This window comes from Cupressus sempervirens, chromosome 6, assembly GCF_028749045.1.
Source record: "Cupressus sempervirens isolate cs-2001-9-10 chromosome 6, ASM2874904v1, whole genome shotgun sequence".
NCBI lineage: Eukaryota > Viridiplantae > Streptophyta > Pinopsida > Cupressales > Cupressaceae > Cupressus > Cupressus sempervirens.
In genome coordinates this window covers 207,769,494-207,783,517 of record NC_143123.1, presented here as the reverse complement: position 1 = coordinate 207,783,517, position 14,024 = coordinate 207,769,494, and the positions used below count along the sequence as shown (strand labels likewise).

The 14,024-nt window shown below is 35.5% G+C and overlaps 1 protein-coding gene across 3 annotated transcripts in view; it reads left to right on the top strand.

The window, feature by feature from the left end:
- Positions 1-14,024, top strand: part of LOC149551976 (arginine--tRNA ligase, cytoplasmic-like) — an 86,275-nt gene that overhangs the window by 27,777 nt on the left and 44,474 nt on the right. For all 3 annotated transcript variants that reach the window (XM_089787466.1, XM_089787463.1, XM_089787465.1), the window contains exons 5-6: positions 3,903-4,004; positions 4,164-4,379. In XM_089787466.1, the coding sequence (XP_089643592.1) occupies positions 3,903-4,004; positions 4,164-4,379 (318 nt within the window). The remainder of the gene's footprint in view (positions 1-3,902; positions 4,005-4,163; positions 4,380-14,024) is intronic.

Sequence of the window (14,024 nt, the reverse complement as noted above, 5' to 3'; positions counted from 1 at the left end):
CTTTTTACAGTTTTAAAATCCAGAACATGGCAGTTCAAAAAGCTGAAAAATATAAGATTCAGACCATGCATGGACAATGTTTGGCAATGTTTAGCTATAAATATGATGGGAACATAGAAAAATCATAATTAAAAGCATTTTACAGAGCTACAAAGCGAACATTCTCTATTAATGTACAAGGAGACCTGAATTTCATGTGTATTCTTCTCCACTGTATTATTATAGCTAGAGCCATACACTTGCAAATATTCTTAGGGATTGTGGCTTGCTCTTCCTTAATACTTTTGTTTTATTTAGCAAACAGCCCTCAAAAGCAACATAGAAAAACAAAAGACCCAATTTTCTGAATTAATAAATCTGACTAATCCACGATGCTTGTTACAAAGCAGCAAGCATTTCACACCATTTAGGAACATTGGATAACCAAATATGCCGGTCTTAAAGTTTTCATAATTTTTTTGTATAATCTTTAAAGAAACTGACCTATAAATTTTCAAACATCAGGAGTTATTAGGTGGGTGATACCTGATAATTTAACTAATATATGAAAAAGGTAATGCTAATTTTCCTTACAGATTGTCAAGTCCCAGCCAAGGTAATAGACCACATCTCTGAAAGCGCTTCCTTAGTAGATGACCATGAAAACAGACAAAGAAAAATATGTAGAAGTACAGCAGCTTATAGCACCTAATGTAGAGACCGGGATGTGGGTAAAGAAATGAATCCTCCCAAAAAAAATTCTTGAAACCACGGCATTGTATTTACTTGGAGATTCTTCTTCAATGAGCAGATGAGAAGATATGGAAGAGCTTAGAGGAAAAATATTAAGAAACCCTAGCTAAGCAATTTTTAAAAAAATGATTAGATAACGTGTCTTCTTTTTACTTGCAACAACATATGTTCCAACTGTTAAGAATGGATTCTATGTAAATTAATTGCCCATCAAATTTTTAACATCAAGAAAATTATACATGTAGGTGTGAGCACTCACCTCTAGCACCAGCATATGAGCCAAAAAACATAGTGTCAAATACATAGCTCATGAGAAGCTTGGCAGAATACCTCAATATTATGTGGTCTCATAGACTTTGCCTGCATCATCCCTGCCTGTGCCAAAAATGGGAGCTCTGGAATGAAGTGTAAAATTGTCCATAAATGTAGGAGAATTTTGTCTGATGCTGTTGTTGCACCAGTGCTGATAGATATGTACGCAAAACATTGAAGCTCAGTCCCTGTTTGTGCCCTGTTTTATGGAGTGCCTAAAAGAAATGTGGTCTCATTGGCCCTGATTGACGGATTTGTGCAAAATTAATCTGTTAAAATAACTTGAGACTTTTCAGAAACACAGCAAAAAATGGTTTCGTTGAACAGGCTTCAGGATGTTTCATGGAAATGCATGTAGTGGGTGTAAGGCAGATTTACCAACATTTGCCCACATCTTCCCTTGCTGTGGTAAATGGGAGCTTTGGAACCAAGTATGAACATTCATCCAGCATAATGAGGGTTTGGTAGACACCTGTACAAAATGTGACCTTGAAAGCAAGGTATGTGAACTGATTTTATATGATATAGTTGTCTTATGGAATGCAGTGATCACAAGATTTACGGAGAGTGGATTTAATGAAAAGACTTTAGAAACTATAAGCGAATGCAAAAATTTGAACCAATATACAAGGCATGATGCTTCAGAAGAAATGTTACTCTGAAATAAATCTACACTGTTTAAACTCCTGAAAAAATCCATTGAGTTGTGCAATGTATTTCAGATGTAATTCCGAAAGTGCCCTAGGGAATCTTTAAGAAACAAATTCCATTACATTATTTGAGGAAATTCTCAATTACATTTTTTATAAATGAATACAGTTGATGAGAAGGTTGTCATGAACATTTAATGATTTAACAAAGAAAAAAAATCTCTAAAACAAAGGAAAAAAACTCTGCATATTTAACAATAAAAAAATCTCTAAATATTTCTGAATGTAAAATTTTAAAGGAACAAGAACACTGTTAACACTTAATATGTATACTGTTAATCTATGTCTATGCCGTTGTCATAGCCCTAAAAGCAGACATTGCAGATGAATACAATTCAATCCATAGCAAAGAGCAAGAAGGCAATCTCATTAACATTCTTGAATTAAAAAATGTCTGTAACCCCAATCTATGAAAAATTATTTTGTAACCCAAATTTTCAAGAATGATATCTGTAATCCAATTTTGAAAAATGATAGCTGTACCCATTTTTGAGGATTGATAGCTGTTAGCCAATTTGTATATACTTGAATCAATTTACTATTTTTGTGAAATTAAAAGAAAAAAAAAGATTACCACAAGGGGTTAGTGGCAGTGATGGGGCTTCTGAGGTGAGAAGCCCATACAATAAGGGCACCACTGAAGCGATTCTGAGAACAGAGTTTATAACAAGGCCTTCTCCATTTTCGCAGAGAGCAGGCTATGGAGTTTTCCTTTCCTTTGGGAAAAGCCAAGCAAAGAAGACCTACTAAAATGGGTATTGCAGATGCCTGGCTGATTGCAATGAGACTGTGTCTTTGCTAAAGCATCATATGCACGCCCTGGCTGTTTTTGCTCATCATCAACCAGAAGTTTCACCAGGAATGGAACAGCACTGGCTTCTACCCCTCCGAGGGCATTGTCTTTGAAAATGGCAAAATTGAAGAGTGCTGAGATTGCATCTCATTTGCTCCCAAGGTTTCTGTGCACAGCAGATCTGCGGTTGACAGAATGGCTTCTGGTTTCTTGTCTATCATCTTCGTGTGGTCCTAAATGGTGGAAAGGCTGAGGGTTGCTGCTGTTGCGTGTTCCATGGCTATGATGCTAAGACCTGCTCTGAGGATATTGATAATTGAATCAATGAAGTCTGTGGCTTCAAAGATGACCTTGTTGTTAGTTTAAATGGAGAGATTTAACAGTGATGTTACCACGTTTTTCTTTGTTTTCCGAGGAGAGAAGAGGGATCAGTAATGGAACCTCCCCCCTGCCCCCGACTTCTGCAATGCTTTAGAAACTTCCTGCCATTGCCATTGCCAACAACTCCAACTCCCCCATCTTGAATTCCTATGACAATAACTATTATGAGGGACAGAAATTGGTGCATCTGAAGCTAGCTTACCATACCTTGTGTATGGCAGAAGATGTGATGTGAAATGCTACATGAAAATGGAAATGGTTTGACATTGTTGATAAATGGTTTATTGATGGGCGTGATACAAGTAGTGTGGCATGAGACAAATTTATCAGCTGTCCTCACTCAAGCAAGCTCACAATGATCTTGCCTATTGGTAAATGTGAATTCGTGGGATTGTTTCTTTTTCAAAATAAAATATGGGTGCTTCAAGATTATAGGAACTTCTTGTCTTATGCTCAACTGAGTGTCAATTCTTATACTTGGAAGTCTTTAAACAACCACATAGTTTAAAGTATTGTGTTTTTTTTTTTTTGGTAAAGTTAACCTGTGAGCACGGTAACCCAGTAGGGGCATATATCCTGCGAGAACACCAGCCCAGAAAAGGTGGCCCAAACCGGCATTAACACTGTTTATTTGGGCTATGTGGGGATTCAATCATTTGAACCATGGGTGCACCATTAACAATGCAACCATTTAAGTGTTCCACCACAAGATGCTCCCCATAGTTTAAAGCATTGTTAGCTGCAGTCTAAAAAGTTTCTTTTGCTCTCATCTTGAATGAGTAGGGTCTAGTAGTTCATAAATGATTTACATATTTGTTGATTTTGTCAGTGGATTCATTCTTCTCTCCTTTTGCCATTCTCCCACTTCTACCCATTAGCCATTACAAAACTGAATATAAATCTTTTTTCATGCAATTCAATTTTTATAATTTTTTCTATCCTCACAACATTATTGGAATTGTTTATACATGCAGGCAATAATGAAAAACTTGCCCAAATCTGATATGATAGAGAGGAGCTCTGTTGCTGGTCCTGGTTTTGTAAATATTGTTTTGTCAGATATATGGATTGCAGAGGTAATTTAATATCTTTATGTTTCTTGTAGCTATAAAGATTCACCTTTTTGTGCTGTGAATGTGCTTTTTGGCCTTAAAACATGCACAATAATTAGATTGAGTATCATATTAATCTTAGTTGTTGTTTTATTTATGTTCAAACATATTTTTGTAATGCAGAGAATTCGACAAATGTTACAAGCTGGCATCAGTACTTGGGCTCCTGTTCTTCCAATAACAAAAGCAGTTGTAGACTTCTCCTCTCCTAATATTGCTAAAGAAATGCACGTTGGCCATTTAAGGTCAACGATAATTGGTGATTGCCTTGCTCGAATGCTAGAGTTTTGTAAGGTTGAAGTTCTACGTCGAAATCATGTGGGTGACTGGGGTACTCAGGTATGTTGCAACAAGTTGTGAAAAATCAGAAGCAAAAAGCTTTTATTTGAAAGGAAAGAACCTTTGTGAAAGCAACACACCTTTGCTGTAGTAGCTTGCTCTTTTCTTGCAACTGTCTTTCGTAACTTTTGTTTGCGATCACTCACTTTTTATTGTTTTATGGACATTCACATGTTGCTCTGTTTGATAATTCCTAGTTAATAATGGGACTTCTCAATATATATGCATCTAAGTTAGATGCATGCCTTGCCACCATTTAGAAAGTTATCCAATAGCTGCACAGATCCTTAATATTTTAGCTATTTGTATAGATATGCTTAAGTTTTATAGAACACACACATACACTAAGTCTACGACTCTGCATACATTCATATATATTTTCATAGTTGGGAAACTTAGACTGCAGATGAAAATTTCAACTTTGATTTGGGACTGCCAAAAATGTAGAAAATCAGTTAACACAAAAAACCAGAAAGTAATGTTTTTTTAGAGAATGCGTCTTTTTTTGATTATCAATTCGTCACAGTTCAAAGACTACATGTCATGTTATCTTCAAATGCACAAAATATGAAATTTCAAAATTTTGAAGTCAGCAATACATTGTATGAGAATAAAATTATAAATAATTGTACAATGATAGTATAATTGTAATTGCTTACATATTTCAAAAAACAGCTAAACATAATCTAAATCCTTTACTCTCTCCTAGTGTAGCTTGAACTTTCAAGCATTGAACAAAAGTAAGATGATATCAACATAAGGACTGATTGTTTCCTCAATGCCTGCCTTCCTCTGATGATCCACTATTGTTGATGCTGTTGCTGCTCCTTCAAAACCTGTGATGTGCCCACAGTGAACATGATATTGTTTTGTTCGTATTCGATGGTCCTATCGCGAAATGGATCAATGCTATCCAAGTCAATCGCATCATGAGGACTTCCGCGTTATTGGCTTGTAGGTGAAGCTTGTACTAGACAAAGACAAGGTCAATGGGGCACTTTTGGGTTAGCTTGCTTCTCTTCCTGATGTGAATTTTCTCAAATAGGCTTTAATTCGCATCCAGGAGCACTTCAAGATTGGGCCAGAACATAGATTGCTAGCTTCTGAAGATTTGGCATACCAACAACATAATTCTCACACGTATTAATGATATAAGAATTAAGTAAAAGTTTTGTAAACTGAGTATTTTCAAGTTTATAATCTCTACTTTCTAGTATTAAATTAAAAATTAAAGGATTATTTTTTTACCTATCTATTATTTTCTGTTCCTTTGAATGGCTTGAGTTGAAGAAGAGAGCCTCCCCTTCGCACTCTTGTGGACCTTGCACTTGTTAAGAATGGTCTCTAATTTTATCATTTGTTGTTATCCTCTTGATGCATAAAACAGTTCCTGTCGTGATCTCCTCATTAACCGTAATTGTATTAGAAAAGTATAATTTCAGTTTAGGTAGTAGGCCAAGGCATGTGTTGGCTAAAGGAGTTGGTTTGTCCATTCACAATCGAGTATGTGGCATATCCTCTTATATTTTTTTAAGTTACCACCTTAGTATTGCAAAATGGCTTCTTTGGTTCTATCCGCGGCCTCATAAAAGCAACCCATCAACATGCTATCACCTTCCACCAAATGCAGAATATTGATTAGAGGTTTTGTTGTGAAATACATTGAAAATAAATTTTAATTGTGATATTGCTATCAGGATTTAACTGTGTGATTTTGAGTCAAACCCATTGACCCACGTTTCATGAGTAGTGATTCAACATGAATCCATCTCTAATGAGAATAAATGGAACACTTAGCACTCATTGGATCTAGGTGATGCTCACAGGGGTGAAGCACCGAGACTTCTCGGGAGGTCACCCATCCCAGTACTACTCCAGCCTGAGCACGCTCAACTACGGAGTTTCCTCCATGGTTAAACCCAAAGCTTGCAACCCCATTTGCAAAACCTTCACCAAGTGTTGTGCATTATGAACCATTCATTAGAAAGCCCCTTAAGCTCATCAATTGATAAGTAGGAGATAATTTCCACAGCAAGTCAAATTGTGATATTGCTATCAGGATTTAACTGTGTGACTTTGAGTCAAACTCATTGATCCACGTTTCATGATTAGTGATTTACAGAGAATCCTTCTCTGTGAATCACTAATCATGAAACGTAGATTCTCTGTGAATCACTAATCATGAAACATGGGTCAGTGAGTTTGACTCAAAATCACACTATTAAATCCTGATAGCAATATCACAATTTGACTTCTTGTGGAAATTATCTCCTACTTATCAATTGATGAGCTTCAGGGGCTTTCTAATGAATGGTTCATAAGGCACAACATTGGTGAAGGTTTTGCAAATGCGGTTGCAAGCTTTGGGTTTAACCATGGAGGAAACTCCGTAGTTAAGCGCGCTCAGGCTGGAGTAGTACTGGAATGGGTGACCTCTTGGGAAGTCCTGATGGTTCACCCCTGCGAGCATCACCTAGATCCAATGAGTGCTAAGTGTTCCATTTTTATTCTCATGAGAGATGGATTCATGTTGAATCACTACTCATGAAACGTAGGTCAATGAGTTTGACTCAAAATCACACAGTTAAATCCTGATAGCAACATCACAATTTGACTTGCTGTGGAAATTATCTCCTTCTTAGCAATTGATGAGCTTAAGGGGCTTTCTAATGAATGGTTCATAAGGCACAACACTTGGTGAAGGTTTTGCAAATGGGGTTGCAAGCTTTGGGTTTAACCATGGAGGAAACTCCGTAGTTAAATGCGCTCAGGCTGGATTAGTATTGGGATGGGTGACCTCCCGGGAAGTCCCGGTGCTTCACCCCTGTGAGCATCACCTAGAGCCAATGAGTGCTAAGTGTTCCATTTATTCTCATGAGAGATGGATTCATGTTGAATCACTACTCATGAAACGTGGGTCAATGAGTTTGACTCAAAATCACACAGTTAAATCCTGATAGCAATATCACAATTTGACTTGCTGTGGAAATTATCTCCTACTTATCAATAAATTTTAATTTATAAGAAATTAACAAACTATAGCAAAAATGCTTCCCTATAAAAGTTATGTTTATAATTGTTAGACCTTTTCTAGTAACTCTTATATTTTTGATGATCAACTTATCAAAATTAGTTCTTGTAGCCTTCTCCCTTATTTTCATTTGGAGCATGGAAATTCCATCCAAGCAATTACTCACAAACATCCCTTTGAGAGAAAGAATTGTGGTTACAATGCTCTTGAAAGTGAGGATTTTTTTGGCAAATTATCACCCTTGGTTGTACAAGATCCTTGACATTTATGTGATCTCTTATTAAATAAAACTTAGAAAAGATTCAAGAATGGTTGTAGATAAACTTGATTATTCCTTTAGTGTTTTCTACCACATTTTTGATCCATCCAACATTCCAATGTTCTCAATCATCAGATCTATGCAATTTGCAATATGAGGACCTCAATCAATAGTGGGATGTTTCTCCATAATAATTATTCCTATGTATTTGTGGCATTGTTTGCGACAATTCATACAACACTACCAACCTATTGGATAACCACTTCCAACATATTGCATTAAACTTCATCATTTTTGACATAGCATGAGGTATCCACAAACTTAAAGATCATGAACATGCCACGTGGAAAACTAAAAATTTACAAGCTTTCCCCATCACCTGTCCATCCATCTGATAAGATGCTACAGCCCTTTCTTTGGCATAGTTTTTTGATCATCAACTACAAGATATGTATTTTTTGAAGGCCTACTCTAGAAATGGTCCTTTGGAATCCTTAGCTGTTGGAGTTATAAACTACAATCACCAATTGTCAATTTTCATTCCGATATGGGCCGTTTGCCACATGGAAGGGTGTTTTATAGTGGTATCATAAGTTTTCTGCTGCTATTTCGGCTCCATGATGTTTCTTTGTTTTAAATGTTGCTATCAATGAAAGGTCATTGCCTTGTAATATTGCGAGGAATAAAGAAATTTGGTGAAGAGTGAAGACAATTGTAACTCTTCTCAGTCTTAGTAGTAGAGGAAAGTGGTTGATAAAGCCATGGGCCAATAAAAGAATGTCTTGATGAATTCCATGAATTTGGATTAGAATTCAACATTACTGCCACTACTGTTAATGTTCGGTAGCTTCTATCGGATAACTCTATTGATATACATGTAATTATATATGAGATATAATTCTATGTGAGATATAAACTTATTTTATGTGAGAAATAGAAATATATATATATATATATATATATATATATATATATATATATATATATATATATATATATATATATATATATATATATATATATATATATATATATATATATATATATATATATATATATATATATATAACAATAATTAAGTTTATATAAATTAATTATTTGATTATTGAATAGACATGTCTATTCAATAACTTATGCTCAATTTAAATGAGAGGATGTTGCATATGGAAAACATATACCTCAACAGGCAATGCCATTACGTTTGCAGCAGATCCAGAAAACTCTAACATGGTATCAGAGCTGGTTACTGCAAATTATGATAACTGCAATTCCTAAATGTAGAAAGGATCTCACTCATCCCTGATAACTATAAAATATGGGCCTGCTAACATGAAAGGCCAAAGGTGGAGAGATTATAAACAACGATGATCTGCAATGAGTGGAGGAAACTGTCATTCTAAATGAGGAGTGACCTTCCAACATCATTTGCAAGTTGTTTTGTCATCAAGCGAGCAATACAATCATCTATGCAATAAGAAATATGTATCGTACCACTCGATCGTCTCTAAGACACTCCATTAAACAATCTGGGTTCCTTATTTAATATTGCATGTTTGGTATGCATTGAGACCTATCTTTGCGTTATTCTGTCAAACATGTTTCATATGTACCGTGCTTTCTTCATATTGGCACATACACGGTCACCACGAGCATTTCAAAGCACAATGTAAGTCTGAAGATAATGTTTGACATTAACAGAGGATACAAAATACTCTTCAATATCTTATATTTCCTGCTAGCGGAGAATCTGCAGCCATTGTCACAGAAATTAACCATTAGTGTCAATAATGAAAAATTGGGTGATTAAAGAAGGGAAGAATCATCATGGGAAGTAAAAGAAAAATAAAGGAAGTAGAATCTGCGAGTCCATACACAACATTGAGAATCACAATATAAAGGTGGCATTAAATATGATTCGATAATAAGTATGGGTAACAAGAACATATTAATACCGATCAGTTTAGGTGCCATATAACTACGCCTGAATAGGTAGGAAAGAAGCCAATGGAACTACCACCTAGGCGACTGACGAGTTCTTTGATATCTTACAAAGAAAAGCGAAGAAGGGGACCGTTCTTGGAAGAAATTTTAGGCATGCAACACCCACTGTGTCCGTGCAGCTTTAGCTGACCTAAAATAGGAATAATATATTTTAAATCAGTTCTCTAAGTAATACGGTTGAATGGAAAGAGGAAAAGTACCAAATAAATTCTTGGTGAAGGTATGATATATTTTATGTTTTATTCTAATGTTAAAATTCAATCAATTCATACTATATATATCTGATATTCTATATGTTATATGTTATGAATTAATTCATAATATATATTTGATATGTGATATCAAATGAATTGATTATTATTAAGTATTATATTATGAATAAAATTTAGTATTATGTTATCTTAATTTTTGAAAATATAAAATAAAAAGTGATGGTATAATCATTTATGTTGTTGTTAGTAATATGCATGAGTTAAATTGCTAAACATCAAACTAATGTTATCATTCTTATTTTATATCTCTATATGAGCTATTTGCCTTGATCTTTTCCTCCGAGAATGTTCGTGCAGGAAAAAGAGGGAGATTCAGATTCAGAGGGAGAAGACTGAGGATGCTATTTGGTTAACCTTCAGTGAACTCGATTTTATTGATTAAGAGGGAGTAAACCATGCTGAGATGGTTTCTATATGTACAGTTCTGCAAATTCTGAGTCTGAATCAGAGTTAAAAATCAGAACCCAGAATGGCTGAGAGTGAACTTCTTTAATATACTAAATATTCAGTGTGTTGACTGAAAGTATAAATTAACTTGAGCATAAATCCACTGTATTATTCTGATCTGAAAATATATATTTTGCAGACTCATCAAATGCTGGAAATGAAATGCATAGAGGAGCAGACTATTGTATTTTTGTGTGTCCTCTAATTCTACATCCACAACTGATCATATACCTTGCTAAAGGGGTGTCTCCTTCAAGGAGTATAACCCTTCAAAAGACATTAATAAAACCTTTTCCTAAGTCGGCGACTTCTAGTAACTTTAGTTTAGAACTTAACTAACTAATCAATAGTTTAGTCAAATATTAACAAAGGCACCTCCAAGAAGATAGCTGGCACCTATAGGATAGATAGGTATAAATAACAAATGCCATTCTTAAGATATATTATCATTTAGGAGAGGTACGGTTTGTACTGTAAGACCTGTAGGATTATTTAGGTTAGGATTTAACACTATAATGATCTATAAGTTGTCACGGTCAAGAGGACTGTGACCATGGGCCTTTTATATGGGCCTATCCCCTGTGTACATCATGAGTAAGTGACGACTTCCAAATGATCATCACTTGTATTTGGAGAAGTTGTTGTAAGGTGACGATCTTACAATAAACTCATATTATGATATAAAATAAATTGAGTAAATGGTTAATGTCTTGTATCTCAACATTCTGGGAGGCCATTACTCTTAGAGTACTTGGTGAATATCGTTGATATTTTGGGAGGCCAATATTCATGATATCAAATGTGATATCTAAACGTTTTGAGTAATTGGTGAATATCATTGATATTCTAGGAGCCCAATACTCTTGATATCAAATGTGATATCTAAATGTTTTGAGTAAGTGGTGAATATCATTAATATTTTGGGAGGCCAGTACTCTTGATATCAAATGTGATATCAAACCTTATTTTCGAGCACTTGATGAATATCGGATGTTGATATTTTGGGAGATCAAGACTCTTGATATCGTATGCTATATTAAATGGTGGAAAACTTCTGAGATATTCTTAATATTACCAATGGTGTAATATTTGTCTTGTGTTTATCCTCCCTTGCTAAGAGGGAGTGTTAATGTTTGGTAGCTTCTGTCGGATAACTCTATGGATATATATGTAATTATATATGAGATATAATTCTATGTGAGATATAAACTTATTATTTATATATATAGCAATAATTAAGTTTATATAAATTAATTATTTGATTATTGAATAGACATGTCTATTCAATAACTTATGCTCAATATAAATGAGAGGATGTTGCATATGGAAAACATATACCTCAACAGACAATGCCATTACATTTGCAGCAGATCCAGAAAACTCAACAACTACTTCCACTGTTTTATATCTTTCTGTTTTCTTCATATCAAAACTGGTAAGTAGCACCTTCATTTCTCTCTTGAGCTCATCAGGCATGTTAGGACATGCCTTCACATCATGTTCAGGTGTTCAAGCAAGGTGGCATTTTAATCTATTGATTCCTCTTGTTATAGGATGCTCAAAAGAATCACAGCTTGCCTTGCCTTTGGCATAACTCACCGTGCTATGCTTCTACGTAGGGTATTTTCTGCGAATCCCTTACATTGAACATGCAATTGCTGAATTGAATGTAGGAAAAAAGACAGTAGCATTTTGTAAAAAAGGAAATTTCTATAATATAAAATAGAATGGAAAATTACAAGGGACGGTTGGAATTGGAAAATAGAAAAACAATGGCCAGGCTAACACAGGATTTCAGCATTTGACATTTGAACTTTTGTAAAATGAAAATAGATATTTAACTTTCTCAAACCACTGTAAACTCAATTAAATCTTCAGACATGCTTTCCAAAAAGTACTCTTGATTCCAATTCCTTTTCTTAAGTTGTTTTGCACCCTTTGAAGACAAAAACAACAAAAAAAGAAAGAAAGAAAAAGTAAACCTGGTTGCACCTGTTTTTTTGTCTTGGCTGCAGCAGAATCCTATGTGAAACTTACAAGTTTGATGATGAGATTCAGACACATTTATTTGAAGAACTTCTGTGGTTTTGGTGCAACTGATTCCATCTTAGCGCACAAGTGTTGGATTATTGGTGCATTTTCGAAGTGGTTTTGCAGGTCATGTTGAATTTGCACCACATCTACTTCTTCAAGCTATATAACCCTTCCAATTAGAGACAGGACTAAACACAGGTTTAAGATAAATTGTAATATCCCCTTCATTAAATAAAAATAAAATAACTACTTTATTTGGGATCCCAATTGATTTATCTATATCTTGGGCCCATCTTTAATTTTACGTAGGTCTAGGTGTTTTCCATGTAATGTGTCAGTGCATTGTTTCTCCCCTGGGAGTTTTCCTCCGACGGGGTATATATGCCCGTCGGGTTAGTTGTTGTAGTTAAGTGACTTGGTTTATTTTATTGTATTTGCGAATTCTGCTATTGTTTTCCATTTCGGAAGTGAAAGATCTTCCCTACTTTGCTATCACGGTTTCGGTGGGATTCAACCCTCACCCTATTCCCTCTCTGACTTTGGCACATTTGCAATTTCAAATTGATACTGTGGTGAACATAATCAGAAATTGTCTCTTAGCTTTCTACTTGTGTGCATCCATTAAATTACAATGGCAATTAATCTATGAAGATGTATATGATCATTAGTATCGACAAACGTACATAGGGTGATTGCTCTTTATTTTGCCACTAACATCCTTTATCGTATGACATTAGCTTCGTGATATTCGACAACTGCTACTAGTAGGTGATGGCCCAAATATACCTACGTATAGTCTCCAGCCGTATGGCCCCTACATTAGCATTGTACGGCCTATGCCTCACCATGTATCCTTTCACTTGCACCTACAGTACGACAATCACACTTGATTTCTACCACTATCATCCTTTATTGCAAGACATCAACTTCGCGACATTCAGTGAATGCTACTTGTAGGCATTTGCCCAAATACACCTACATACAGTCTCCAGCGTTATGACCCCTACATTAGCACGATATGACCTATGCCTCATCGTCTATCCTTCCAGTTACACCCACAATACGACAATCTCCTCACGCCATTCTTCCCAGCTTACCTTATGGTCTACAATTGTACGACCAACTTAGGCCCTCCCTCCATCCCTCGTGCCGACTCACCGTATGGACCCACACGTGTCCGCCATATAGGCCTAGACTGTACGACATTGAAAAATTCATACATGCATTGACCCTCCTTATTTGTATCGTACGACCATTACTGATATGTTTGGGTCAAAATTTGAAACTTAGATATTGAAGTGGTGGTCATTCTAGGATCGAGATCATTACAGTGGTATCAAAGCTAGTGATTCTGCCAACCTGGAAGTGAATGCAAGTTTATACCCGAAGTTTAAAGCGAGATCACTTCATTGGTAGAATGAGGGATCCACATGATCCTATGAAAAAACTCACGAATCTTCTAAAAGAGCTCAACAAAAAACAAATTCAGATTAACAAAACCCAACGACTTATGTAGGAAACATTATTGAAATTGGCCACGGGGAAAGCAATTGGAGAACAAAATGGGCGTAGCGACAACTCTGTTACGACTCAACCCTCTT